Source organism: Scatophagus argus, chromosome 7 (assembly GCF_020382885.2).
Source record: "Scatophagus argus isolate fScaArg1 chromosome 7, fScaArg1.pri, whole genome shotgun sequence".
NCBI classification, from domain to species: domain Eukaryota; kingdom Metazoa; phylum Chordata; class Actinopteri; family Scatophagidae; genus Scatophagus; species Scatophagus argus.
In genome coordinates, this window is record NC_058499.1 from 25,496,089 (window position 1) to 25,523,179 (window position 27,091).

The following is a 27,091-nucleotide window of genomic DNA, read 5'->3' on the forward strand; positions in this document are numbered from 1 at the left end:
TGTCAGCCACCCTTGTGTTCAGGGACTCTGTGTTTGTTATAGGGACTTTGTACCCAACCTCGGAGTGCGGGGACGATGATATCTCCCCTCCGACCTGTTGTCCTGACTCCTTCTTGCCATAGCATCGTTGTTGTACCTCATTGATCTGTGATAGCAGTTGCCGTTTGCGAATGTTGGAACACTGTGCTACTAGTTGCTTCGTTGTTAGTATAGATGTTGGTTGTCAAAGCATCCATATATCCCAGAGTCTGTGCACTTATTCTCTCTCGATGGGATTGCTTGTGCAGTGGCATTCCAACAATTCCCTATTCTCTGCCCTTGTCCGCAAATGTCTTGTTCCAGTGGCCCATTTCTCATCAGGTTGCCCTGGTCGCCCAACACCTGACACGGACCTTGTTGACCCGGGCGACATCCAAGCCGGTGGGACTCTTATTTGTTTGGTTTCATTCATGCCTGAGGTAGGCCTATAGAACCTCAGAACACTCTCTTTTCCTCTCTTACACACACACTTAAACACAAAATACCTGATTTAGCTATAGCTTCACACTCTCCACCTCTTTTCTACTCTGTCTTTTCTTGCCCTCTGAACCCCCCTCTCCTCTGCCGCTTTATTTTCTTCTTCTCCCGTGTCTTTCTCTTCTACTTTTCCATCTTTTCCCACTTGCACGCTTTTGTCATCAGCCCTACTCTCAATGTCATCAGTGTAACATCATTGTGGCATCATCTGATAGACAATGACAAGAATAAGCCTCTCATTGTAGACATGTACAGACATAGAGTATATCCAATGTAAAGCCCACACTGGACCTCCAGTATGCACTAATTATAGGCAGACAGCAGTTTTGTGTGTATCAGAACATTAATTACATACTGGTCCACATACACAGGACAGCGCACAGCATTAATTACATATAGTTAACAGAAGATGTGACATCTCACCACTCCCCTCATGACATCATCTGAGAACTTTTCTACCTGAATGTGTGTTTAACAGTTTATCATAACTACAGATACAAGTGCAAGGAATGGATTAAGAATGTTGGAATTCCCATTCTTTGTCAGTGTCAACTTGTCACTGTTTATTTTAAAACTGTTAATTATGACAATGACAAGTGAATTGCCCTGCTGTGGGATCAATAAAGTTCATCTTATCTTATTTTATCTTTGTTTGGACTTTCAGAATTTTAATCAAAGTTTGCAAACTCATCCTTGTCCTCTTCTCGGTAGAACGTCTTTGGAAATGGTAACAATAAAAGCATTTGGGTGCAGGAGCATTATGAAAGAATTTCCCTTTGGGGATAAATAAAGGAATTTTGATTCTGATTCTGATGCATGCAAATTCATGACAACAGTTTTAAAATTTAACAAGAATAGTTCATCATTATAGCAATTGGTTATTTTGTTATACAAAAAAGACCTCTAATCGATGGATCTGGGTGGTGGAGATCCTGCATAATGTGTTAGTTTATTTGGTCTGAATTCAACTTGTTAGGGGCATACAGTGGCAAACTGAACATGTTTTGTAGTTTTGTAGTTTAGTCAACTTACAAAATCAACATACTTATTTTAATTGAAACCTTGATCTTTTCCTGAGTTTAACCAAGTAATTTTTTGTGCTTAAAACTAACCAACAACATACGTAGTGAAATTCACAAGTTCCATTCTGTGTCATCTGAGCAAGCAGTTTAAAACAACCCATATGTATGTTACATACATCTGTGTGCATGACTCTCAGTTTACAGATGGACTGTGTGAGGCTGCAGGTGTGAGGCTGCAGGTGTTGTATAAACTCAAAGGAAAGAAGCCTACACACACAGCCAGCAGTGGACACCAAAGAGAACATCAGTACAGGTGTTTCTGAGAAATCCTAGATATGTTCAGTGACACCTGATTAACATCAATGTAGGCTTCAGACATTGAACATTAAACATGTTTAAGACCTGCCTGAGTCACATTAATGGCTGTATTTTAATGGACATTTCAGTAAATTATATTATAGATGTGATAGAAGTGAAAACAAACTAAACAAGCAAAGAAGATGAAATTTAATTTGAGAAAACATGAAAAATATACAGTATTGTATATGCATATATGTGTCACACACACTAAATGACTTCCGTCACTGTGCCAGATTATCTTACTCTACTGCAAATGCAACAAATGTTTATCCTGGGATGAATATCAACTTCCTTGTTTGCTGCCGTCCTGACTGTTTATGACTGTTCAAACTTTCCTCTAAGCAAAAACTATTTGTTTGTTTGCGTTCTAGGAAGAATAAGTGATCATGAATTCAGACAAAAATTTGTTTATGTAAACCTGAGCAAAACAATAATCTATGAGCAAAATCAATAACTAACTACCAAAATAAAATGATCAAGCAGGAGTCAAACTCTGAAAAATTTCTTACATTACATTTCTCGTGCCCATGGATTGATAACAAAGCTGTTACTCTTTACTATGCAAAACTTCCTCCATACTCCAAATGTCTGTGCAGACCGAACACAATATGCAGGAAGAATTCTGATCATTGTGATGCTTGGCTGCCATCTTCTGGCAACTCTGTACACACTTGAGAGTGAAAAACAAAATGACACAGGAGGCTGTATTTTCATTTTTTTTTTTTTTTACTATAATGCCTTTGTGTAATAAATCAGTCAACATGGAATCGTTCCTGGAATTCCACATATAATTATGACTATGGTAAAAAACAAAAAAAAAAAAACAAAAAAACAAAACGAATCCTTTTTTTTCTAATTAAAAGATAATTACTGTAAAATCATGGAGATTACTTAAAATTTGTTTGTATTATATAATAATAATAATTATGTAACTACTATTTTATTTATTTTTAAGAAACAATTACTGTATGGTAACCAGTAGTTTTACTCATACACAATTTTAAATGCAAGGCACGTGTGTGTTGCTGTGTTGAATGTTTTCTGCTTCTTTTTGTGTGTGTGTGTGTGTGTGTGTTTTGACAAAGAAATGAAAAGTAATTTTTATATAAAGGCATCATTCATTGTTGAAAGGAGCACTTGCTCTAGGATTGCAAGAGTTTTATGCATTCATGAAGTGCATATCATCTCAGTGGCTACATATTGAAATACTGCAGAAACAAAGGAGTTAATCTCGCTCCCCTGTAGATTTACCACTTGCCACCACTGTGGTACAGCACAGTAAAATCAGTAAAATGTAATATGGAGTTATATTAAGCAATGTGATTTACTCATTTAAAAATAAATCAGTTTGACAGTTTCTTGCTTAGAAAAAGAGATTTATTTTAATTTGCATTTTGACAACATATACCAAAATTATGTCTCTGATGGTTGGGTTTAACAACAAATTATTTCTTGGATTTGTTTTACAAAACAAATGTGCAAATTGAACAAAAACAAATAATACTGCCTAATATTGGAAGTCCTCTCAACAAGGCACTGTAGCTGTAGAAGACTGAGCAACAGATAAATGTAGTAAAAGGTTTCTCCAAGTAAAATGTTTGCTTTTTTTCCTTGGACACTAGCTTTTTGTTGTTCCAGGTACATGTTTGGCTCAACTGTCTCAATGACTAGACCCATTTGACTCATCACTCTCCATGTCTTTGTTGGTGGGAATGTAATCAGGGTCTTCATCTGAGCAATACTACAAAAAGATAATATATACATAAATAAAGTGACACTGAAACAAGACCAACAGCACAAAAATCCTAAAATCCTGTTTGTTTGTTCATTTGTCTGTTTTATTACCAAGAAAAATGTCTCAGCTAAATATAAGGTGTAATCTTGGTAATGATATGCAAAACGTGTTTCACGAAATATACATACATTATTCATTTAATTAGTCTGGCATGATTTTTTTGTTTATATTTGTGTAAATATGTTTTCAATTGAGCTACAGAGAAACATATTAATTCAAAATTACTGAATGGACTAAATTATTCCAGCAACTCATTGAGATTTCTTCCGAACCTGTTTTATATCAATTTGTGCAAGGAATTTACAAGGAAACTTACCTTTAGTCACAAAAAACAAGTTTTTTAAAATTAGTCAGTTGTGTCACATGTGCCAACCAAGCACACCACCATTTTGGACGTGATGTCATGGGTACCCACAAAGCGTAAAATTACTCCACTACAAGTAAAAGATTTTTAAAGGCTGTTAAAAGTATTACTTAACTAGAAATACAAAAGTTTTAGAAGCAAAGTAACCATGAAGCACCAGAATGACCCAGAATGTCAGTGTGACATTTTATTATTCTATTATAATTATGTGTGGATTACAGCACATGCATTTTACTTTGTAGCTGATGAAAATTAGGTACAATTTAACTACTAGATATTTTGGCTTCACCTCATACAGTGGGAGGAAGTGGAGACATGTTGTTCATCTTTACATACAGTCACTGTGTCCAGTTCAGGACAGTAGCAGTGAACTGTGACCAACTCAGTTTTCCCAGTGAAAGGTTGCCAATTGTATTTCACACAGTCTCTGTGTTTCTTACTCTTGTATACCAGTGGGGATACTGAATGGCATGTCTGCTACTGAAAGATATAATATGAAGCATTTCAACATTAAAATGTCTAACAACAACTAGACCTTTGTTATACATTTTGTTGAATCTGTAATTTTACTTTGGGTAGTTGTGCGTTTCATTTGCGTCGCCTGTCACTAAAACTTCCAGGAAAGAGTGTGTGACGAAGACAGAGTGATAAATGAAGAAGTTAGCAAACATGACTAAACATAATGTGAATAATATTTGAAAACATAATCTGACCTGTGGACATTTCTGCCTTAGTCATATCAGATAGATTTCACGGTGACTGTGCATGTTCAACAATGAACACAACATCTCCGATGATCTCACGCTACTTAACTCTTGTTTTGTTTTATATTCAATTCAATTTCAATTTTCATTTCAATTTATTTATATAGCACCTTTTACAATCAAAATTGTCTCTAGATGCTTTACAGAGACCCAGAGCCTGAACCCCCGAGCAAGCAGACAGTAGCAAGGAAAAACTCCCTTTTAACAGGAAGAAACCTTGAGCAGGACCCACCTTGCAAGGGAGAACCATCCTGCTGATAGTCGGCCGGGGGAAGGGAGGGAAGAAGAGGTAGACAGGACAGAGAGGATGAAAGAGAGAGAGAGAGAAACATACATGCAATAAACATCACAAATTACGGGACAGGACAGACATGACAGGTTATTATAATTGGAATTCTGAAGACTATGTATTGTATGTATTTGTTTTTTAGCTGATATGTTGTTTAAGTTAGTTATAATATCACCACATAGAAGAACAACATGGGCAGATGTTGACAGTAGACACTGGGTTTGTCAGAGGGCCTGATGCAGTTCAACATGTAGATCTGGATGTAGAGAGACCTGTAGAAAGATACAGAGAGAGAAAGAAAGGGAGGGAGAGACACAAAACTACAAGGAGAACTGGACACACAGTTAGTGACATAAAATAATGATATTCACTGTACAAAAGTGAGGCCAGAATATCCTGGATACAAGTGCCGTCTTGCACTGATGACATCATTTGGAGCCAGAATGAATGACATAGTGATCAGGAGGTAGATCCATAGTATCAAGTTCCACCCATACACTGTGAGAAGCATTATAGTGTGCATTGAACTGTGATTATCACTACATCATCATGATTCATCGTTGGGATGTGTGCCCTTGATAATGCGAATGAGTAGGGACAATTCTGTCCCCCTGTCCATATGCAATTCCGCACCCTTGCTTTGCATCAATTAACTTCTGACAGCATAGCGGCATAAAAACAACTACTGTTGTAATGAATGCATGTTAGTCTGTTAACTTCATATGATCATTTTTCAACAAAACAAAAACACATTAGGACAGATTTTCCAACTCTGCCTTATTAGTTACGCCCCTGTGCGTGGTTGATGATGTTCTTTGAAAGATGTGGATTGTCAAGAAATAGATGAACACAAGGATAATGATAGTGTGTGTGATTATAAGGATGCAGCTTGCAAGAATATTGATCGAGGTTAAAAAAGTTTTCTACGGCATTGAAAATCGAGGTCCAATAACAAACTGCAAGTTTAGCTGCTGCACAGCAGTCAGTCGGGCCTGACATGTTGAGCAGAAAGAAGAAAGACAAAGATGATGAAGATGAGAAAAACAAATGATCATCAGCAGAACTGACTGGACTAAAATTAGCATTAAACCTTGAAGTCATGTCTATAAATCCACATAGCACATCGCCTGCAGATGCATTATGTTTTTCAGGCCGGGTTTTTTGACCCCCCACCTTGCATGTTTTAGAAGTTTCACTGCTCCAACGCACCATGAATCAAATGAATGGGTTGTTTTCAGGCCTCTGCAGAGCTTGATGATGAGCTGATCATTTGAGTCAGGTTGTGTTGGAAGAGCGGATCATCTAAAACATGCAGGACAGGGTGTACCCGCAACCAGGACTGAAAGACTTTAGACACCAAAGACAAGTCATGATGTTGTTGAGATACCTGACAAGTGAGAAACCATAGATGACTACACACTATTAAGCTGTCAAATTAAAAGTCTTACAATTTGTGTGCTTCATCCAGACAACATAGTCTGTAATTTATTTTTTACAAAGACTGAATGCTGCAAAAGTGACACACTGACGTTTAAAGATGCTCTGTTTCTGTTGCCTCAAATAATTTGTATGAGGATAGAATTCAAGATTTTTCAGAAATATTTTTTTTTGATAGGATAAGATAAGATAATCCTTATTGCCCTGCATTGTCACAGCAGCACATGGATAGCAAATTAAGAAACAGATAAATAAAATAAAAATATACAGAGTAAATTTGGGAATATTTACACCAAAAGAAACTATACAAAAATACACATGATATTTACAGTGTTTCACAATTATTTATATTATTAGCATTAAAAGTTGTACTGCACTTAGGAGATGGGGGATTATTGCACAGTGACTTGAAGTTCAATCTGTGGTGGAGTCCATGGAATTAAGATACAATTCCAAAGTTTATGATACTACATCTGTCCTAACAAGAAAATGCACATTGGAGATTTATTTAGCGAGAAGCTGAAGTATCTGTTTACAGTCAAACATTTTGTTTCAGTGAGGGCTCAATTTTTGATAATTTAATAATGTGTCTGGATCGTTCATTCATGGTAGACTGTCTGAAGATGGAGTACAGCAAGTTTGGTGTCAGTTGAGCAAAAAATGTGGGAAGAGATTCCAGGGGCTTCTGAAAGTCAGGGATGCTTGGAGGACAGGTGCCTCCAGCTCCTTCCTAGCATTAACAGAACACATATTTTGGAACAAGCTGGGAAGTATGTGTCATTGCTGTCTGTGATGTCGCCCATTTGCCCTTGTTTGCCATTTTTAGGATTGTGTACGCTTTCGGTGAACGAAGCATACACACAGACATCCTTGAAAAATGCCTGTAAGAAAGTCTTTTTACCTTTTCGGTATTTGAGGTATTCTGGACATCAAAACAGTCCTTTGGTGACTGAATGATGTAGCATCCTTGAAGTTCAGCTGTTTGAGAATCTTTCCCTGACGTTGAGATTCACCAGCAGGTTTGTTTTTTGTGAAAAACAAAGATGAATGCCTCAAAGCACCTGAACAGTTTTCCTCACAGTTTTGTGTCTCTCCCTTCCTTTCTTTCTCTCTCTGTATCTTTCTGCAGGTGTCTCTCCATCCAGATCTACATGTTGAACTGCATCAGGCCCTCTGACAAACCCAATGTCTACTGTCAACATCTGCCCATGTTGTTCTTCTATGTAGTGCTATTATAACTAACTTAAACAACATATCAGCTAGAAAACAAATACATACAATACACAGTCTTCAGAATTCCAATTATAACAACCTGTCATGTTTGTCCTTTGTAATGTATGATATTTATTGCATGTATGTCTCTCTCTCTCTCTCTCTTTCATCCTCTCTGTCCTGTCTACCTCTTCTTTCCCCCCCTTCACCCGGCCGACTATCAGCAGGATAGTTAAGCTGGGTCCTGCTCAAGGTTTCTTCCTGTTAAAAGGGAGTTTTTCCTTGCTACTGTCTGCTTGCTCAGGGGTTCAGGCTCTGGGTCTCTGTAAAGCATCTGGAGACAATTATGATTGTAAAAGGTGCTATATAGATAAAATTGAATTGATTTGAGTTGAATTTTTCTGCTCGATTTGACCTACTTTTGGTAAAAGTCACAGAGTGTAATATCACACATATTGCTAATCTTACATTGGGCTGTTATGCAGCTAAGATGCTGAGACATCTTCATTAGCTAAACTAGCAGTTGGGTCCATGAAAAAATTGTTGGATTCCCCACAGTGAGTGGTCTCCAAGCATTGGGTCATACAGAAAAACAAGAGTCCACACAAACACACATGTATGATCATCAAAACAAGGCCAGTCAGAACTCTGAGGAAATGCCAGGTGCAAAGCCAATACTCCTATAGTGCACAAAATTGTAGATAGAAATGCTAATTGTTGTAGGTACAATTATGGAAGTACAATTAACTCTTGAAAGTGAATTGTTGCAGTTTTGTGTGTACAAAAATGTATGTTACTGGTATAAGCAGCAAACAGACACAAACAAATATCTCAGCAAAAGTAGAAGTGGTCAGTTGTGAACGTGTGAAGACTGGCCTGGGCCGATGTTAGATTCTCGGCCTGAATTATTATCCCTGTGTGGCCCTGGAGTAAAACCGTAAATTTACATCAAATAAAATATCTTGCCCTCTGCAGCTTCCATTTTGACCACCTGTTTCATGTGAGTCCCCCAACTCAATGGAGGAGGAGGTACAATACTTAATTGTTTCAACTCCACTTTAAGGGAAATTTTTCCACTTTGAAGTCCCACAACAATTGCCTCAGTCCTCTTTTGTCCATTCATCCTCTCTGTTCCTGTTTGAGCTGCATCACCTCTTTCCCAGGCCCCTGGCTTTCAGGAGCTTTGCAACTGCCATTCTTGATTTGTCCAGCAGATGTCCTCAGACTTTATCAACTGTCCTGCTTACCCGATTCCAGTATCCACTTGCTCACCTGTTTCACATTCACAAATCACTCTGTTACAGTATATGCCAGCCCCTTTTCCTCATTCAGTTGCCAGTGTTGTGTTGGGTAGAATCTTCAAATCAGCTCATAAACTAAGCTCCACCTTGAGGTCGTCATCATATCAGTAGATATTGGACTTTATAAATCAAATGCTATTTGCTGGACAATCAATAGATTTTGACAAAGGATAACAAAATGAGGTAACAGTTAGGTAAAAATGCAGCAGACGGAGATAAACGTCTAACCTTTCAATTTGAGAAATTGCTTTATGTGCATATCGGGAAATCGTATCTAATATCCAGTATTGTGGTTTAGCCTGGTGACAGAACGGCATTTTAATTTGAAGGTGCCGACCGGAAGTTCTGACTAATTTACTTTGTCATACTTGACGACAGTTAAGTGGACATTACACTGCTGGCTGAATGGAAGAAAGCTATCCAGTGAACGAATGCAGTGGATTATTTTTACTAGACAAAATAGAGTTAACAACAGTAATGGACTGAGAGAAGAAGTGTGCTCGGAACGATATCCACTTGTTTAATCCAATCAAGAGCATTTGGTTTTCTTATTTGGATAAAGAAAAGATTTGTGTCAGCCGGGTGAGGAGAGGAGCCGGAGCACCGCAGCAAATATGTATGTTGGTTTAAATGTTTTGCGTCTTAATATCTCATTTTCATGTCATAATAGCAGATTAGCCATATTGTTTATCCGCTATCTTCTCTAGGTCACTCATAGTTATGCTTTTTTTGGTTGGGGACTTAGACGTTAACGTGAGTCCAGGACATCTTCTGTCTTGTTTTAGTGGCTTTTCTCTAACTGTCTCTGTCTGCTGTAATCCTGTCCTGTCACCCCGACATGTCCCGTCCCGCTCGTTGCTATACGGAGAGAAACCACCGTACCAAACCGTGTTTAGAAATCTTTAAATCTGCAGTAGCTACTTGTAGCGTCGGCTCTAGCTGTGGTCAAACTGTGTCGGTGAAATGTCACCGTGTTGGTTGGCTTGTTGCAGAGCATTCCGCCACAAGGAAACCTAAAGCAATAACGAGTGGTAAGCACTGTAGCATATCCATAAATGCTTATGTTTCGATCAAGAAAAAGGTGGTCTGATGAACAGGATATACCAAATGACGCGTACCGTTCAGTGGTCAGGTTTTTGAAGGGTTTGGCTTCAGTTAGTCTGGTTGTGATGGTCAGCGTTGTTTCACTCTTTTACTGTGACTGGGATTCAGGTGAATATTTGTGACTGGAAATGGGGAAAAACGTTTATGCCCTTGTTTATGTGCACGTTGACCGTGTCCTTGTTTTTATGGCTAAAGCCTGGCATGGCAGACTGTGTGTGTGTGTGTGTGTGTGTGTGTGTGTGTGTGTGTGTGAGGGTTGAGTGTTTAAAAGCCGGTCAGTGTTGGATCTTTAAATGTGACAGACTGAGACTATTGCTAAGAATGTTGGCATTGCTTTGATTTGATTGTGTACTCATGTTGTGGTGTGTTGCTTTTCCTTTTGAGGACAAAAAACAAGTCTCCATAAATAAAACTAAATTAAGGGAATTTAAATTTCCGTTCCTGCAGGTTGAGTGGCGCTGAGGTCAGCCTTTTAATTCCTGAATTAAGTCATATTTAGTTACAGGTCAGATAAGATATCATATACTACAATTAAAATTTTGGACCTTTTAGTCTCTCATTCACTCACCACGAAAACTTTTGTTTATAGTCAATAAAAAATAAATCTGTTGGGATGCATTAATCTACCAAAAAGCATGTTTATACCAACGGTTAAGTTATCATCAATTTGATGTTGTCTTTAGAATATTTTTTAGCCTCCACTATCCACTTAATTTTTTATCAATAAAAAGAAATAAAACACCATGTTAACACTAAATTATAGTGCAAGAAAAATTAAGAATGTCAGATTTTTGAATTACAAAATCTTATTTAAATGAACAAGACAATCTATTTTTGAGTTTGGGATTTTCTTCCAGTACACCAGTTTGGGTCCTGGTAAGAGTTGAAAATGACAGCTCCGACCCCTCTGCATCCTCCCGCCTCCTATATTATGACATCCGACAAGCTGTCTGATCCCAGATGCAGTGACAACATGCTCAGCGTAGCTTTGAAATACAGCACATACTGTAGTAATACTGTGACTGCAGAAACCCACACGCAGTCCTGTTTGACTGTGTTAGAAAGTGGGAAGGTCATGGAATCCAAATGTTGCTGTAATAGGTGACAAAAACCACCTCGTTCAGACTGACTGTGGGAATCCTCGTTCCAGACCACAAACACACACTGTCCGTGTTTCTCTCCCTGCCAACTGAACAGTAAGTCCATTGTGCTGTTGCAGGGCCGTCACTGTTTGAATACCTAATTCAGCTAATAATCAGGCTGGAGTTAACAAGCTGCTTGAAACAGATACAGAGAGGAGGGCAGAGCGTGCACTGTCCTCCTCTCTGTATCTGTTTCATTTCCTTTCATTCACCATTTATTGTTGTCATTCATAAAGCAAGTTGGAACATAAAAGACGCTGTCACAAATTATTAATTTTTTTCAGTTTTAATCTGTGCACTTTTTCTTTTTCGTCTGTAAAGCGATAAAAGGTCAAATTCAGAAAATGTTTGGCAACACAGGCAAACTGACATAATCATGCACGCCTGTCATCTTCATCCTACACCTCATGATGCAGTCTCAAGTTGAGTAGTAACTTTTATGATTTTTATTCTATGACTAAGATCGTAGTCAAAGATGACTTTGAGAACTTCTTGTTCTTCACGTTTCTTCAAGAAAAATGGTCTTATATGGGAGTATAAAAATAACATACACGTTATAGACAAAAGTATTGGGATGGGGCTGTCTTTCAGGGGTTGGGCTAAGCCCCTTACTTCCAAGGAAGGGAAATGTTAATGCTTCATCATACCAAGACATTTTGGACAATGCTATGCTTCCAACTTTATGTCCCGGTGCACAAAGCAAGGCCCATAAAGACATGGTTGGATGACATTGATATCAAAGAACTTGGCCCACACAGAGCCCTGACCTCAACCCCATCCAACAACTTTGGGATGAACTGGAACAGAGATTGTGAGTCAGGCCTTTTTGTCCAACATCAGTACCTCATGAATGGGCAAAAATTCCCACGGAAACACTTCAAAATCTTGCGGAAAGCGTTCTCATAAGAGTGGAAGCTGTTATAGCTTTAAAGCTCTGTGTGTTTAGAATGCAATGTCAGACTCATCTGACTTTATTCAAGCACTTCAAAAGATTCGCAGATTGGGTCAGGGTTATCCCGATATGACTAGGTGTGGATTTCCAAATTCCAAATCCCACCTCTTGTATCTGAACAGAAAAACAAAACATGGTAGACCATTTCACAAAAAGAGCAAGTGGTGGTACAGCTTTCGCATCCAAATATTTACCTAATATGTGGCATTTGTAAGGTTATACATATGACGGCCAACATGTCATGCAACCCAGCTATTTGGATTGTTGCATACTTAAAATGAGGGGAAATGAAGTTTAGGTCATGCTAACACAAGCTAACTTTGCTCTGTTGACTTCTGAGTTCAGTAGGTACCAGGCTCTTGAGCTAGCTGGCTATGTTGATAGCAGCCTATGGATCAACTTATACAAAGAAATTTAGTTGTATCACGTCATGCTTTTAAAACAAAAACCGACCTGTTGAAAGTTTGATTTATCGGCTGTCTAGCTAGCTAACATTATTACGTGTCAGCTGACAGCAACCTTCCCATCAGTAGGCCTCTTGTTTACAGAGTGTAGCAACACTTTGGAAACATTCTACAGTTCATTTGAAGTAAATGAGTTTGGGGATTTCATTAGACTACACTGTTGTAGTTGATACCAAACACAAAAAAAATTAAGTAATCCGCGTTATGGTGGCTTACTGAAAATGTGAAGAAAGCCTAAGATACTGTGATCTCTCTCTGCCCATTCAGCACTGCCCCAGTTTTAGAAGTGGTAAGGGCACCAGAGGTGGTACAATGGAATCAGAGATGCTATACTGAAAATGAAAACTCTTGTGAAAAGCTGCTGAACATGGAGACTGAGAAGGCAAAGAATCAAGTCCTGCTCACCTAGGAAAAGCTAAAGCTGGATAAAAATATTATCTGGATAAAAGGTAGTATTGGATTACTAAATCTGAATCTATGTGAGACGTGTTGGACAGCGCTGTCCTAAACCATTGTTTAAACACATTCCAAAAGATGAGGGAATACCATTTGGAATAATGCCGTTCATCCCTCTAGTAGAGTTCCTCACACTGGGAGAATCTGTGAGAAGAACCCCTGAACCTGTTCTGGAGGATAATTATTATTATTATTATCATGTGTGCATTAGTTCATAGCATTAACCCAATCACAAAGATGGTGGGATACCAGTTGGCAATCCAGGGTGCTTTCACAGCTAACCTGTTTGTTAGTATTTTTGCAAACTGCCCTTAAGGCTGGTGGATTCCAAAATCTACCAGCCACTCAGTTTCTTTCCCATTCACAATCTTTTTTTAAACTGGCGACATTTTGTTGGCAGCAAGGCGGGCAACACTACTGTTGTTCACTGAGATCAAAGTTGGAGAGGCAAGAACAAGTTTGCCTGTTTGCTGTACAAACATTTGCTGTCATCATGTATTTTTTATTTTACTTATTTATTTTTTTTGTCTTTTCATGAACAGGAAGACCGTTCAGTTTCATCCTCTCATCACAAGCTTTGAAACAGGGGGGAGGTGGAGCCCTTTGCTTCCGGCAAGCTTTTAGGTCCACCTAGCGAGTTGCTAATTTCCAACCCTGGTGCGGACCAAATAAGTGCCTCGATAACACTTTAAAGTCTGATTCCAACTAAATTCTACTGGGCTATACTTGTGCTTCAAAAATGCCTCAATATATCATTTTAGTATGAATTCAAAAGTGGAACAATTTCCATGTAATTCATTTTACGTATACGATGGTAGAAATGGTCATTGTGATCATTCCAGGAAAGTGGGGGAAGTGAGGGTATTGGAACTCTCAAGCTGTTTTTTTTTTTATTTCTCTTTTGAAATACTTCTGTCACTTTGTATTTATAGCTGAGTACAGCAGTAAGAATAACTTCGAGAAAACACTGCATTGAAGTGTTTGCAGTTGTCCCTATTTTGAAATTTCTTGCGTCTTGCCCTTGTTATTATTATTTCGTATATAGTTCGTGAGTTCATGTAAAGACAATGAAGGCGGTCGTAGTGAAAACACCAAGTTGCGGTGAAGCACCAGAGACAGATGGCATTTTGAAGCATGGGTGCATGTATACGTGCTGGCAGACTATAAATCAGCTCTGAAGCCCAATATGCAATCTTACAAGGTTTTCCCTTCATGCATTCCGTGTTTCGGACAGCCTTAGGCCTCTTTCCCTCTCTCTTGCACATTCACACGCACGTACGCTCACACATGGCCCTTTTGAAGTTAATGACTTCCTCCTGTGGTGTGGACTTCCTTGAAGAAGTGGACAAACAGCCAATTAACACACACAAACTCAAACATGGGCATACTGTAGGCACACTTGCCTATTATGAAACAAAGAGGGGCCACAGGGTCCAAAAAATCACATCTTACAAGAGCCAAACCACGGCGATTTAAAATGTTAAAGTCATTACAGTGGCCCACTCATTTCTACATAAGCTGATTTTAAAAATTGTTTAAAATCAAGCAGGCTCCACAATGTTCTAGTACAACAGCTACCTATGTCCGTACTTCTCTGATAATTCAATCTGTTTTACTGAAGTCATACCGAATATGTATACATTTTGGATGGTAAAAAAAAATTTGGCTGGTGAGTTAAAGTTAACTGTGGACACTGGCTGGTGGGAGCTGGCCCTGCTAACACCAAAAACAGTGTCTGACTGGGTGGTGAAGTTACACCATTAATTGCCCAGTTGTGTTTGACCATTGGCTGATGCTCCAGCAAAATGAATAGACACCAACAGTCTTGAATTATGTCCTCAGTAGGCTCTTTTTTTGTTTTTTGGATTGGTAGTTAAGTAGTTTTAATAGGCACTGTTTTTGATCCGTCCATCCAAAGATGATTTTGATAACTCTGGTCAATTTCAGTGAAATAGTGATTATCTCTTGACAAAAACACTGGAATAATCATCACTTGGAAGGGTGAGAAGTTAAAGTCTAAAGGTGTATCATTGTTATTATCAAGCTGACATGACTTCTGACTTGGTGTGTGTGTGCAGTGACTCATGTGTTGTCTTATTGTAATAACAGAGCTGCTGGAGTAACCATATGTTATACTGGCTAGAACAGATATTTAGTCCCTTGCTGACCTCCTGTCTTTCTCTTCTTCCAAAAGTAAGTCACATGGGACTGAGGGAAGTTTGATCATTGGTCAGTGGGTTGCTGTTATTTTTAGCAGTGGTTCTGGACAGCTGTTACTAGTGAAATGTCTCTAGTCTCTTCCCTGGAAAGCTTTTGCTTTGAAAAGAACTTACAGAAAATGTTGATCTTGCTTTAACTAAACATTCATACATGCTCTTCTCATTCTCTCAGTCATGTTCATTCTGTTTCTTGAGCATTTCTCCCTTCTTGTGATGTTTAAGTGTTCTCACTGATTTCTTTTCCAAAACAGAGCAGACTGTTTGAAGTTTTGATAACCAGGAAGAAACCCTGGTCTTTATTTCTTATCATTCTCCACTGTCATTCTGTGTGTTTCCTCCTCTCCACCTCTGGCAGTGCAGATGGTTCAAGTGAAAGAGATTATAAAAGGATTATGGACTAGGTCTTCTTCCTGTAAGACGAGAGCCATGGCAACAAATTCATAAGCGAGTGATACATTAAGTGACCGCAGTCACCATTATTGTGTGTATTTGTTTATTTGCAGATATCAAATGATTGTTTGCACTCTTGAGGATGGACTCTGAAACGTTAACACCAGTAATTATCTCTTGCCAATGTCTGTGAGTTTAACATTGAATTTGTCCATACACACTACAGCATAACAGATCTGCCAACACAGAGATCTGATGGAAATGAATGAGGAAGTCTGTGTATTTTGCTTCACTGAGTTTCTATGTCTTAAAGGGTTGTAGATATTAAGCTGATCATCAAACAGGTTAATGTGGTGCTCACTTTAGAGAAAGAGTACAATCGTAAGAGAACATGAAGACAAAACAGACAGAAGGCAGCACTGCGTAACAGTGAGGCCAAAAACAGAGTTTTAAAAAATCTGGCTTAATCTAAGAAGTTTTGGGAACAAACTGTCTTTTCACATTTACAATAGGATTGTGTATGGGTTTTAAAACATCGCTGTGCTTCAAAGCCGCTGACATGCTCTTAGTCTTGCTAACATTTTGGAACAAATTCTCAGCAGTTACCTCAGAATTGGTCTGAGGCTTGTTTAATGTTACTGACAGGTTGTGGTCACAGATTAAACCATCAGTTCAGCATCTGCCCTGTGTCTCTCTTTACCTGTCCATGCAACAGCTTAACGTTCCATGAAGGGTTAACCTAATGACACAGTTTCCCTGAGTGGACATCCTGCTCACTGGCCCAGCAGTGTAGAGTCATAGACGCAGGCGCAAGCAGCACTCTCCAATAGTAAGGACTCTGTCATGCCATTCCAAAGCAACGCGCCATTTAAAAAAACTGTACAAGTACAAATTCTGTTTACATGACAGATGTAAATTTCTCATTACGTTTTTGCATCCACAGTTTAGGCACATATGTTGAATAACTAGAAACTTATTGAAACAGCCAAGTCCATAGTACATCTATTATTTGGCATGAAGTAAAACTGTTACATTTGATAAAATTGCAAAACTAACTGGCAGACTGCAATTCTCCAATCTATCTTAACATAAGTATTAATGTAGAGGCTCATTTCTGAGTGTGTGTAGCTGTGAACCATATTAAACTGGCTACAAACTAGTAATTAGCCTGCTCCACTCCAGTGACAGTTAAGCCTCTTATTGACCAGCTGGAGATTAACCAGAAAGTCCCAGCTTCACAGGGGTCCACACACACACACACACACACACACACACACACACTACAGAGCCAGTCATGTGGTGCTTAGTGAAGTAGAATAGCTTGTCAGCTCATTATCAAGCTCCGTCTACAACACCAGAATGAAACATGATTAAAATGATTTGTTTCATCAACTAGTACGCCACAGTCCTGCGTTTGCCCCTTTTTTGAATCTGAATCAGTTTTTTTGAAACCTGGAGAATTTCATCTTTGGGTTCAGTTTGTTTAGGAACATGAGAACACAGATATTGCACTCAAATGTGGAGCAGAACATGCTGAGCCACCACCATGGATATGGCTGGGATCTCTTTCCCTTGTTTCTTGTCGTCTGTCTCTATCGGGGCAGTCGTGGATCAGTGGTTAGGGTGTCGGACCCGTAACCGGTGGATCGCTGGTTCGATTCCCCGTCCCGGTGTCCATGGCTGAGGTACCCTTGAGCAAGGTACCTAACCCCCACTGCTCCCCGGGCGCTGCACGCGGTCGCCCACTGCCCCGGGTTTGCTGTGTGTGTGTGCACGTCACTTGGGTGGGTTAAATGCAGAGAACAAATTTCGTTGGAGTGAGTTCCCTCCAATGACAAGATATGTCACTTTCCTTTCCTTTCCTATCGGACAAGGCTTAAAATGATTGTGTGGGGTTGTTAATAAATGGAAAAGAGAGCAAAGAGATTTTAGGCTGATTGTTTGTTTGTACAGTTTGCTTTTTGGTTTGCACAATGTGTGTGAACATTCACAATGTATTGTGGCCACCTCTAGGCATCCTTTTGCCACCCCTGAGACATCCCAGTAAAAAAAAATTCCTAGACTCTCCCTCCCCAGTGAAATTTGTGTTGTTGATTTTTTTTGTCAGTATTATTGTAAACTGCAAACTGAAACTAAGAATCACTGTGTTTTTGTGGACTTACAATGAGCCTTTTTGCTCTATAGAAAGAGTAGTTCCTCTTGACTGACTCCACCATGTTGTACCTCTATTCAACAATAGCCCAGAATGGGAAAACCAAACACTTGTCCTAGAGAGCGCCTCTCATGTTGTTTTTAGCAGCCCCCTCAGGGGAGGTTGAGAAGAGGGTGAGAGTTCAGTTGGTTGCAGTCTTTGACCACACCACTAAACACTACCAAGTCCTCCCTACTGAACCTTTAAATGTGTTTGGCTTGCAGGGCTGTGGCAGTAACCGCAACATTGTGGTTATGGGATGCTTGCCAATGTTTTGATTACGGTATCGTGTTTTGTCTTGAATAGTTGTGATAGCTGTAGACAATTCTCGGTTACTGTGGACTAAAAGTCCAGCAATCTTGGCCTCTGCTGCATCAACAAATGGATACAAACATTAATAATTCCAAATGGATTATCCTTAGAAATACTCAATAACATATCATACCAGGTTACAGCAAGGCGACAGGGTGTGCAGAAAGGTCATACTCTAGTGAGACAGTGGATGAATGAAATGAAAATGAACTAACCAAGCGACTTGTAAATCTGAAAAAGTGGTATTGTAGACAACTCAGAAAATATGTTGTGGTTACTATACAGTATGTTATCAAGAAGACTGCAGGCCTGTGTGTGTGTATGTGTGTGTGCATACATGTTGCTTTTGCTATGAACAGCGGGTCTGTGTTTTATCTCAGTTTCAGGCTGTACCAGTCTCCACGAGCCTTCACTGTGAAGTTTTCTGGATTCTTGCTTTCTTCACTTGCTTTCATTACTCACTCACTGATGCTGTACCGCATGTAGTTAAAATTCTAAAGGTCTCGAATGGTCCAAAATATTAAGAAATTCAAACTTCAATTCAACTCTGGTGTCACTCAAGGTTTTTAATTACAATCAAAGTGATAATTAAATAAACTATTTCTTAAATGCACTAGCAAAAGGAGGTCCCAGCAGAGTTCTTTTCACCATTGCGTTACCACTTGATGACTGTCGGCTCGGACAATAATGTACTGTAACAGCAAATAAACGTATCGACCAAATGCAAATACGGGTAGCGCTGAAATATGAGCACCAATTCACGTTAACTCGATCATGCCATATTTTGAGAGAGAATGAGAGAGGAACAGCAGCACAGCAGATGGGTAACGCTGGTGTTTCCTCTTCTTCCGTGGACAAAGCAGACTAGAGGTGTATTGCTGTCCTCTACTGTATAATCAGTGTTTCTTTTGACAGTTATTTATATTTAATCCAATACTGTGCTGATATTTTCCTCAGTTTTTTTTTCTGTCCGTTCACTAAGGCTGTCTGGAAAGTAGGAAATTTGTTTTAAATCTTGGCCAGCAGTCATATAAAGTGTATAAAATTCTAGATAAATTGACAAAACATGTATTTTCCCGCTATTCTGTTAATGTACCATGCATGTACCATATGTGCTTCATTGAAGAGGATGGAAGGAAGATAAGGAGTGTTGGGTGAGTAATAGCAAACTACATCATGATTTAGACATCTGATGTTGGAAAATATGGAGAAGGGAAAGAAGATATGCAGTGATTAATTACCTTCACTGGAATTTAGGAGCACAAGAAGGAGGTATGGTAGAGGGTGTAACAGAGAAAACAGACTTGGTTGCACTTTTGAAGGAAGCAAAAGACATCAGTGATTGACCATGTCAGAACCTACTGCAGTCAGTGTGATTTTGGTTCATGCATTTCAGATTCCTGGCATTGTTTTAATCTACTGGAAATATGTAGAGTTGCTAAGAAACTTGAGAAATATGAGGAACTTGTTGGTATCTTGCAATGTTCTCAGAAGGGACTTTCCATGTTACATTACAGTAATGTAGAGTGAAAATACTTTCCGTGAGTCCTATGAACATTTCTGAGCTGAGATCCGTAGTTCTCAGGCCTAATGTAGAAACAGTTTTATCATCATTGGGCTTCTTGAATCATTTAATAGTATTATGTGATGTGTAACATCATGTCATTTGTATTGGGGAATATAAAATGCAGGAAATGATTGAGGTTGATAGAGCTTGGTAGAGCTGGTAGAGCTTCTCTAAGCAGCTGTACCATAACTGCATGAAAATACATGTATCAAAATCTAAATAGTGCCAAGTGGCTTGACCATAGTATATTAAGTCTGTTCCTCTGTGCTGTTTTTTTCCACTTAGAACCTAACCTGACATGAGCTGATGTTAGAGCTAAGCTAATGTTTTTGAGCTGTCAGATCAACATAGAACCAGTTAAAAGTTAACTTAATTTGAGCCTGTGACATTGTGAAATCTGTAAGCTTCAGATGCGACCTTGCAGACCTCTGGTCAGGAGAGATATGAAAATCTCTCTCTTTCTCTCTCTCTCTCTCTCTCTATTTGTGTTGCTGACAGCGAAAAAGTATTGAATGGACATAAATATATGCAACAAAGACAGGAGGGAAGAAGACTGCAAGCTAGTAAACATGCAAACAATGCTGGATTCTTTTTCTTGTTTTAAAAAACACTTTCTTGAGAGTCTGTTCAGGTGAGTAACTTTGAATGTTAAGTTTTTTTTGTTAGAAGAAAGCTTCACAGTGCACCTTTTTTAAATTCTGAAGCATTATACACAAAAGAATGCAGCAAAAGGGAAGGCACAACACCATCTGTGGTGGAGGAAGTAGAGAAAAAGTTGAAGGCAAACTTACCTGGCTCCCAGCATACCTGGCCAGACAGGGTATTAGAAATATGATGGGAATGGAAAGAATGTGGTTTCATTTCTGCAAGGTGTGTGTGTGTGTGTGTTTGGGGGTGGGGGGGTTGCTGTGGTCACTGTTGCAGATGAAATCAGTAACCTTCAAAAAGCTAATACCCATGAACACTGCCCATTAAAACATCAAAGAAACTCCAGTCATTGAAAGTCCCTCCATGTAATGGTCTCATTACTCATTAAGGTGTGATGTATGTTGGGGTGTAGCTTTGATTTTATTTTGGCTCAGTGGCTGACTTACTGCTACTTACTCACTATACTTGTTCCCAGAACAAAATTTGTGCCATTTGTGCATACACCAGTTACATTACAATGTAATGCATGTGATATTTGTCTGCTTTCACTATGTGGCTTCAGTGTTTCTGGTTAAAAAACTGACTGATTTTTCTTGAATTTGCTGAGTGCATCGCGCTTTCCAGAAGATGAACCATTTTCATTTTATCAGTTCCATTGCAGCAAGACAAAATGTACATTTTTTTTGTCACTATACTTGAAAGGTTCTATGAATAAGCAAATAATCCATGTTATATGAGTCATAACACCCCACAATATTATGCTAATGCAGCCCATAGCATCCAGAGTCTGACGCTGTTGGCAGGTGTCAAGACCAAACACACAAAAATGTGTTTACTCTCTCAATACTCTCTTGATGGCGTGGCTGTGCCGTTTCCTGGATGTTGTAATGGAGTAAGCAGTTGTAGGACACTGTGGGGAGTACAGCTGATATTGGTATTTTGGTTAGTACTTGACACTACAAGGTTGTTCTCACATTCTTTACTGAAAGTTTTTTTTCTGTACTCTTTGGAAACCTGATTTTAAGGCCGGCCCACAAATGTGACATCACTAACAGTTTGGGAGTCAATGCTGGTCAAAGATTAATCATTACAAAAGTGTGATGTGGGAACTGGAAGCCTCAAGTGCACATCTACTGAGCATGTAGTTTACAGAGAGGGAGACATCTTGTGGTAATTATAAAACAAAGCATGTCAGACACATTATACATATAATGGTGGGGTCATTGGGATGGTATCTTTTCAGGTGACTTGTTTTTCCTTTCTTCGTTGACACCAACTAATGGCATATTTTGCTGACAGTCTTAATATCCAAACTCCTCCCATACAGTTGATGTGTACCCTTTTTGTTAACAGTTCCTTCAGTTTTAGTTGATAACCCAAGTTCACTTCTAGCACTTTAGCATAGTGAGCTCTGTATGGCTGTGTAAAACGAACTGGGTGTGGTTTGAGAGAGACTGTAAGTTCCTGCAGGCAAAGTGGCTGAAGACATCGCATTTCTTTCTTTCTAAATGTGTTCTGGTTCTTCAGCTGGTGTTTGACAAGTTGAACAGTTTTGTTGCACTTATTTAAGTTATTACAATTCCCTGCGGTCTTCATGAAATGTCTGTTACATGCTTCATGCAGCTTTCTCGTCCAAATACCACGCGGATCACGCAAGACATCCCCCATCTTTCCCTCTCTAAAAAGTCCCCTTCAGAGCGACCGATTTGAGTATCTGTCACTATGTTAATGAACCACTTCTTACCTCGCCCCCTTCTTCTGTAGGGTGTAGCCACACTTGCATGGCGATTGTTGAGTACAGGAGAAACATGGCAGAAACCAACACCTTTCAAGTAGTAGCAGTGGGTAATTATGTTTACCAGCTATCACAGCAGTTTAGCATTGTCCCTTGCCTGCTCTGTAGCCATTGAGCCCAAGAATGTCTGCTGCAGGGAGATACCACAGTTAGTATTAATCCAAGGTGAATTAAATTGCAACTATGCAATCATTCTTTTCTACAGCAGCTTCAGACCCAACCAGCATGCTTGGTGGATCATCCTGGCCTTGTGTGTTTGAATGTGTCACTTCAGAATGTGTTTAACATCTACAGAGCAGACGATGGGCATTGATGTCTAAGAGGAATAGAGCAGTCAGTTGGTTTTTCTGTTGAAAATGGTCAGTTATTATTATAATGCAAATATGAGTGAGGAAGAAAATACATTAAATCACTCTATAATATTATATGATACACTGAAAACACAAAAAATAGTTCATAGAAATTTTTATTATCAGAAAGATTGCTATAGATCAGAAACCATACTTAAAAAAATATGAATTATACTATAAATAGGTGTCACCTTTGACTAAAAATCATGAATATCATAATATAAAATATCCCATAACCATTTCAGTGAATTAGATTCTCAATAAGTTTGCTCTGAGATGATGTCTCTGCTCATTACAAAAAGAAATGCACACAATTCCATATATGTGTCAGGCTGGGACTCAAAACAGGACTCAGATGCAAAGATTCGTTACCAAAAGTTCAGACTTTAATATTTCATCTAGAGATATAGCTTTTGGTGGAGTGAAAACAAAATTAGAGAGGCTATGAAAATTAATGAAACAAAAGACGCTCACAGAGGAGGATAATTACCACTAACTAAGAAATAATTCTATGAACAAAAATTCTTCTCCAAACGGAGGAAAATCTAAATTAACAAAACAATCAAAGATAAAACTCTTAACTCACTCTTAAAGAGAAAAAAAAAACCCTATGACTAGATCTAACAAGAATAACTAAACTAGGCTGTAAAATGTACAACAAAAATTAAATCCGAAGAGAAGATGCAACAAAGGGCTTGCTATGGCTGTGGCAGAGACCGCTGGTGTGATCAAACGAAGGACGAAACACACTGGCACAAGACAAGGGAAACGCAGACTATTTGAACGCATGAAGGTAATGGGAAACAGGTGGAAACACTCAGGTAATCAGGAAGACAATCAGACTGGAGACACGAGAAAGGGCAAGTGACCTGAAACGAGAGGAGAGTTACTCTTCAAAATAAAACAGGAAATGACGAGATATAAAATCCATAACAAGACAATACCTCACCGCGGTGTGACAATATGCATACACGCTGCTAGCCGTCTCTTATAATTACAGATGGACATAAAGCACATTTTCCCCGAGCACAACATGCTAACATCATTAACTCCTGATATCCTGAATGCAACAACACAACTGTAACTTTGGATGCATACCTGTCAACAATATGTATATGTATGTAAGACGAGGGGCGGGGGTGAAATGGCTTCTGCGATTCACTGCAGCTCTAAACCATCTTGTGAATCTCGATACAGTCAATGTCAAAGACCCTGGAGACCTCCAGATTACAATCATTTCCTTTGTCTGAAGTTTTGCCACGAACAGTTGCTGGGGTCTGGTCTGAGGTTTCTGCCCTCTAAAAGGAAGTTTTTCCTCACCACAGTCGCATAAGTGCTTGCTTATGGGGGTTTTGTTGGGTCTTTCTGTACTAAAAACAAAATTAAAGAGTTTTGTCTTGACCCACTCCAATTGTTAAGTGTCATGAGATAACTTGTTGTTGTTTGGTGTCATATAAATGAACTGAAATGACAGTTGACCCCTTTTAAGAGCAGTTTCTGTGCGAGTCCTGCATTATACTGACCCAGGTTGGAGAAGCAGTTAGATGCAAAGTGATTAGCACACAGGAAAAGGTTTTTTGTGACTGTTGCTGAGATATTTCCATCGAAAATAAGAGTTTTTGCACACATTGCTTATGTCCTCTGAGGCTGCAGATGATGTAATGATTTGTGATGGTCCGCACCAGCAACAACAGAGCAGTTCCCATACCAAGCTTTAACCTCTGATATAATGCTAGCATCTCCAGCACTTGCAAGGGATAAAAAGGCGGACCTGTGCAAAGGTAGATTCCAAGCTGTGGATGGAGATACTCATATGGAGGGCAGTATTATTCAAGTAAGCCTGTACTTGAGGTAAGAAGGGGAGCTTGGCAGCCCACACAAAAGTCATTTGGTTGTCTTATTTCACATTTTGTGAGTTGGTAGGCATTCCAGATATACAAATATATGTGCACAACCACTGAAAAAGTGAGTGAAGTGTGAAGTGAATAACATTAATCATCTGTTTACAATGCAATGTTCTGCGGGGAAACCTTCGGTTCCAGCATTTTGAAAACAGCTCAGGAATGTCTCAAGGACCACAGCATCCTGCAGACCAGACCAAAGATTGTTTTATTGTCCAGTCTTATGTACCAATATAACAAAAGACTCTGTTACAAGTAAAAGTCCCACATTTATTTTACTTAAGTGCAGAAGTATTACCGGCATATGTTACCTGAAGTATCAGCAGTAAAAGTAGTGTTTGTGCTGTAAAAAGTACAGTTATATTATCACATAGTATTTGACATTATTAGAGCACGGTGTGCATTAAGTTATGATGCAAAATTATGACATGGCATGTTAACTGCATGCAAAATTCATCTGGGCACTAAGGTAATAATTGTCTCCTAAGTTGTCATATGATCGGTGACTGATGAGGGGTCACATGCAGGGCTGCATTACATCACCTCCAGCAAACTTAATGGAGATCAGTGAGGGCAAAACAGCATCACTCAATATTATATAATATAATATCAGATTGTAACTCAATATTCTCTGGTCAGGCTCAACTAACTACCCGAAAACCTTCATCCTCTCATGCACACACACACACACCCCCCCCATCCGGAGTCTGCTCTGAGGTTTCTGCCTTCTAAAAGGCAGTTTTTCCTTGCCACTGTCGCCAAGTGCTTGCTCAAGGGGAACGTTGGGTTCTCTATTGCAAAATTTAATCAAAGAGTTTGGTCTGGACCTGCTGTAATTGGAAGGTGTCATGAGATAACTTTTGTTGTGAATTGGCGCTATATAAATAAACTGAATTGAATTGAACTGATTGAAAAACACTGAATTCCTTAGCATGTTTGCATATTGTTTAGGACCATGCCTGTTTGTAACCAGGGTTACACTCACCTGTCTCCATGTGATTTCATGTGTGTGGTGGGCTCAGTGATTGTGTGGAATTTTAGCAGCAGTGCTCATACTGCCGCAGCATGTATATAGTGGGAAACACTAATGCCACTCGCATCACAGCAAGAGTTTCCCAGGTAACAACACAGAGGTTGACTCATTGTTTCGGAACAACACAGCACAGAGACACCCACAAACGTAAATCATTGATTTTGGAATAAATGGATATTTGTTGTGTTTTTTTGTTGAGCTTCTTGGCCACCAGTTATAGCAGTTATAGGGGAAACTCTACTTTAACATGTGATGTATGTGAATTTTGTCATTATTTCCCATATGTTTGTGTTTGTATAAATGGATATTGACACTGTGGAAGGAGGATGTTGGGTAGAAGTATGTGGTGTGTGTTCAGAAACAATACAGTATGTTGAACAGGGAGAAGGAGGGGCAGGAAAAACTAGTGATGTCAGCAGGGAGGACGAGGAGGGAGGACCTACTTTCCTTTTCCTTTTTCCTCCTCCCTCTTCCATCTCCTCCCATTCCTCATATCAGTGTGGTACAGAGAGAAGGGTTCGGTAGGTGAGTGGACAAAGGATTAACTTTGGATATGGCTGAAGTGAAAGAGGGAAATAGACCAGGATAGAAGAAGAGAAGTCAGAAAAGTCAGCAAGATGCCAAATAGTGAGAGAGTAAAAGAGAAAGGAAAGTGAGAGACCATAAAGTATACCAACTAAGAGTCCACTTGGAGTGACAACTGAGTGCTTGTTTGTGGAACTGGGTGGGCCCATTGCTGCAAAGACTTCAGATCAACCACCACAGCCACTATGTACAGTGGATATGGAGGTACGAACCAGTGTAGTACTGCCATCTGAGGCTAGCTCATTTCTAATGATTAACTCTGTTATCAGAAACAACCCATAGCTGCTGGTTAACAGGTTTGTAACTTATGAGATGATGGCTGGAGAGCTAGTGACTTGTGAAGAGTAACATTTATTTTGCATATTCATTCATTCATTTGTGGGCCCTGGCTGAACACAGAAACAATAAGTGCTTTTCATTATTTAATTCAATCGGTCAATTATTATTTTTTTTACTAGTTTTGGTATTGTGGCAGCCTTACTGTCTTCTTATAGTTCTGATGTGCCCAATGTGATTTTTTCCTTCTCTCTAGTAAAAACCCACAATCTTTGTATTGTATAAAAATACTGAGCTTATCAGTCTTTGTCAGATCAAGTTAGTGTTTTTTAAAGTCACGGTCATGTGTTCATAACAGTGAGAAGACACTGTGAACATGCTAGGAGATAATTTGTACTAAAACATTAACTGCGGAACATCCATACTTTGTCTAACACAGACCGCTGATGCCTCATATTACTTTCAGCTGAACTTTGGAATGTGTTTTTGGACACAACAAGGTCAGTAAGGTATTACCCTTGTTTTAACTAGAGCAACGGTACTTTTAAGAAACTGAAGTAAATATTCAGGCCAACTCCAATTTTCCAGTTTTATAGCAAAAAGTAAATACATGTATTTACCGTAAAGAGCTTTATTGATTTTCAAA

The 27,091-nt window shown here is 39.1% G+C and overlaps 1 protein-coding gene across 3 annotated transcripts in view; it reads left to right on the plus strand.

The window, feature by feature from the left end:
- The first annotated feature begins 9,435 nt into the window (after nucleotides 1-9,435).
- ripor1 (RHO family interacting cell polarization regulator 1) overlaps nucleotides 9,436-27,091 on the plus strand; it is a 57,883-nt gene continuing 40,227 nt past the window's right edge. The window contains exon 1 of one of the 3 annotated variants that reach the window (XM_046394775.1): nucleotides 9,436-9,676. Coding sequence is in view for 1 of the 3 variants with exons in the window: in XM_046394774.1 (XP_046250730.1) it covers nucleotides 26,355-26,373 (19 nt within the window). In the remaining 2 variants the exon portion in view is untranslated. Of the gene's footprint in view, nucleotides 9,677-20,465; nucleotides 20,489-26,044; nucleotides 26,374-27,091 lie in introns of those variants that run through there. The other 2 variants (XM_046394778.1, XM_046394774.1) reach the window with 2 other exon arrangements.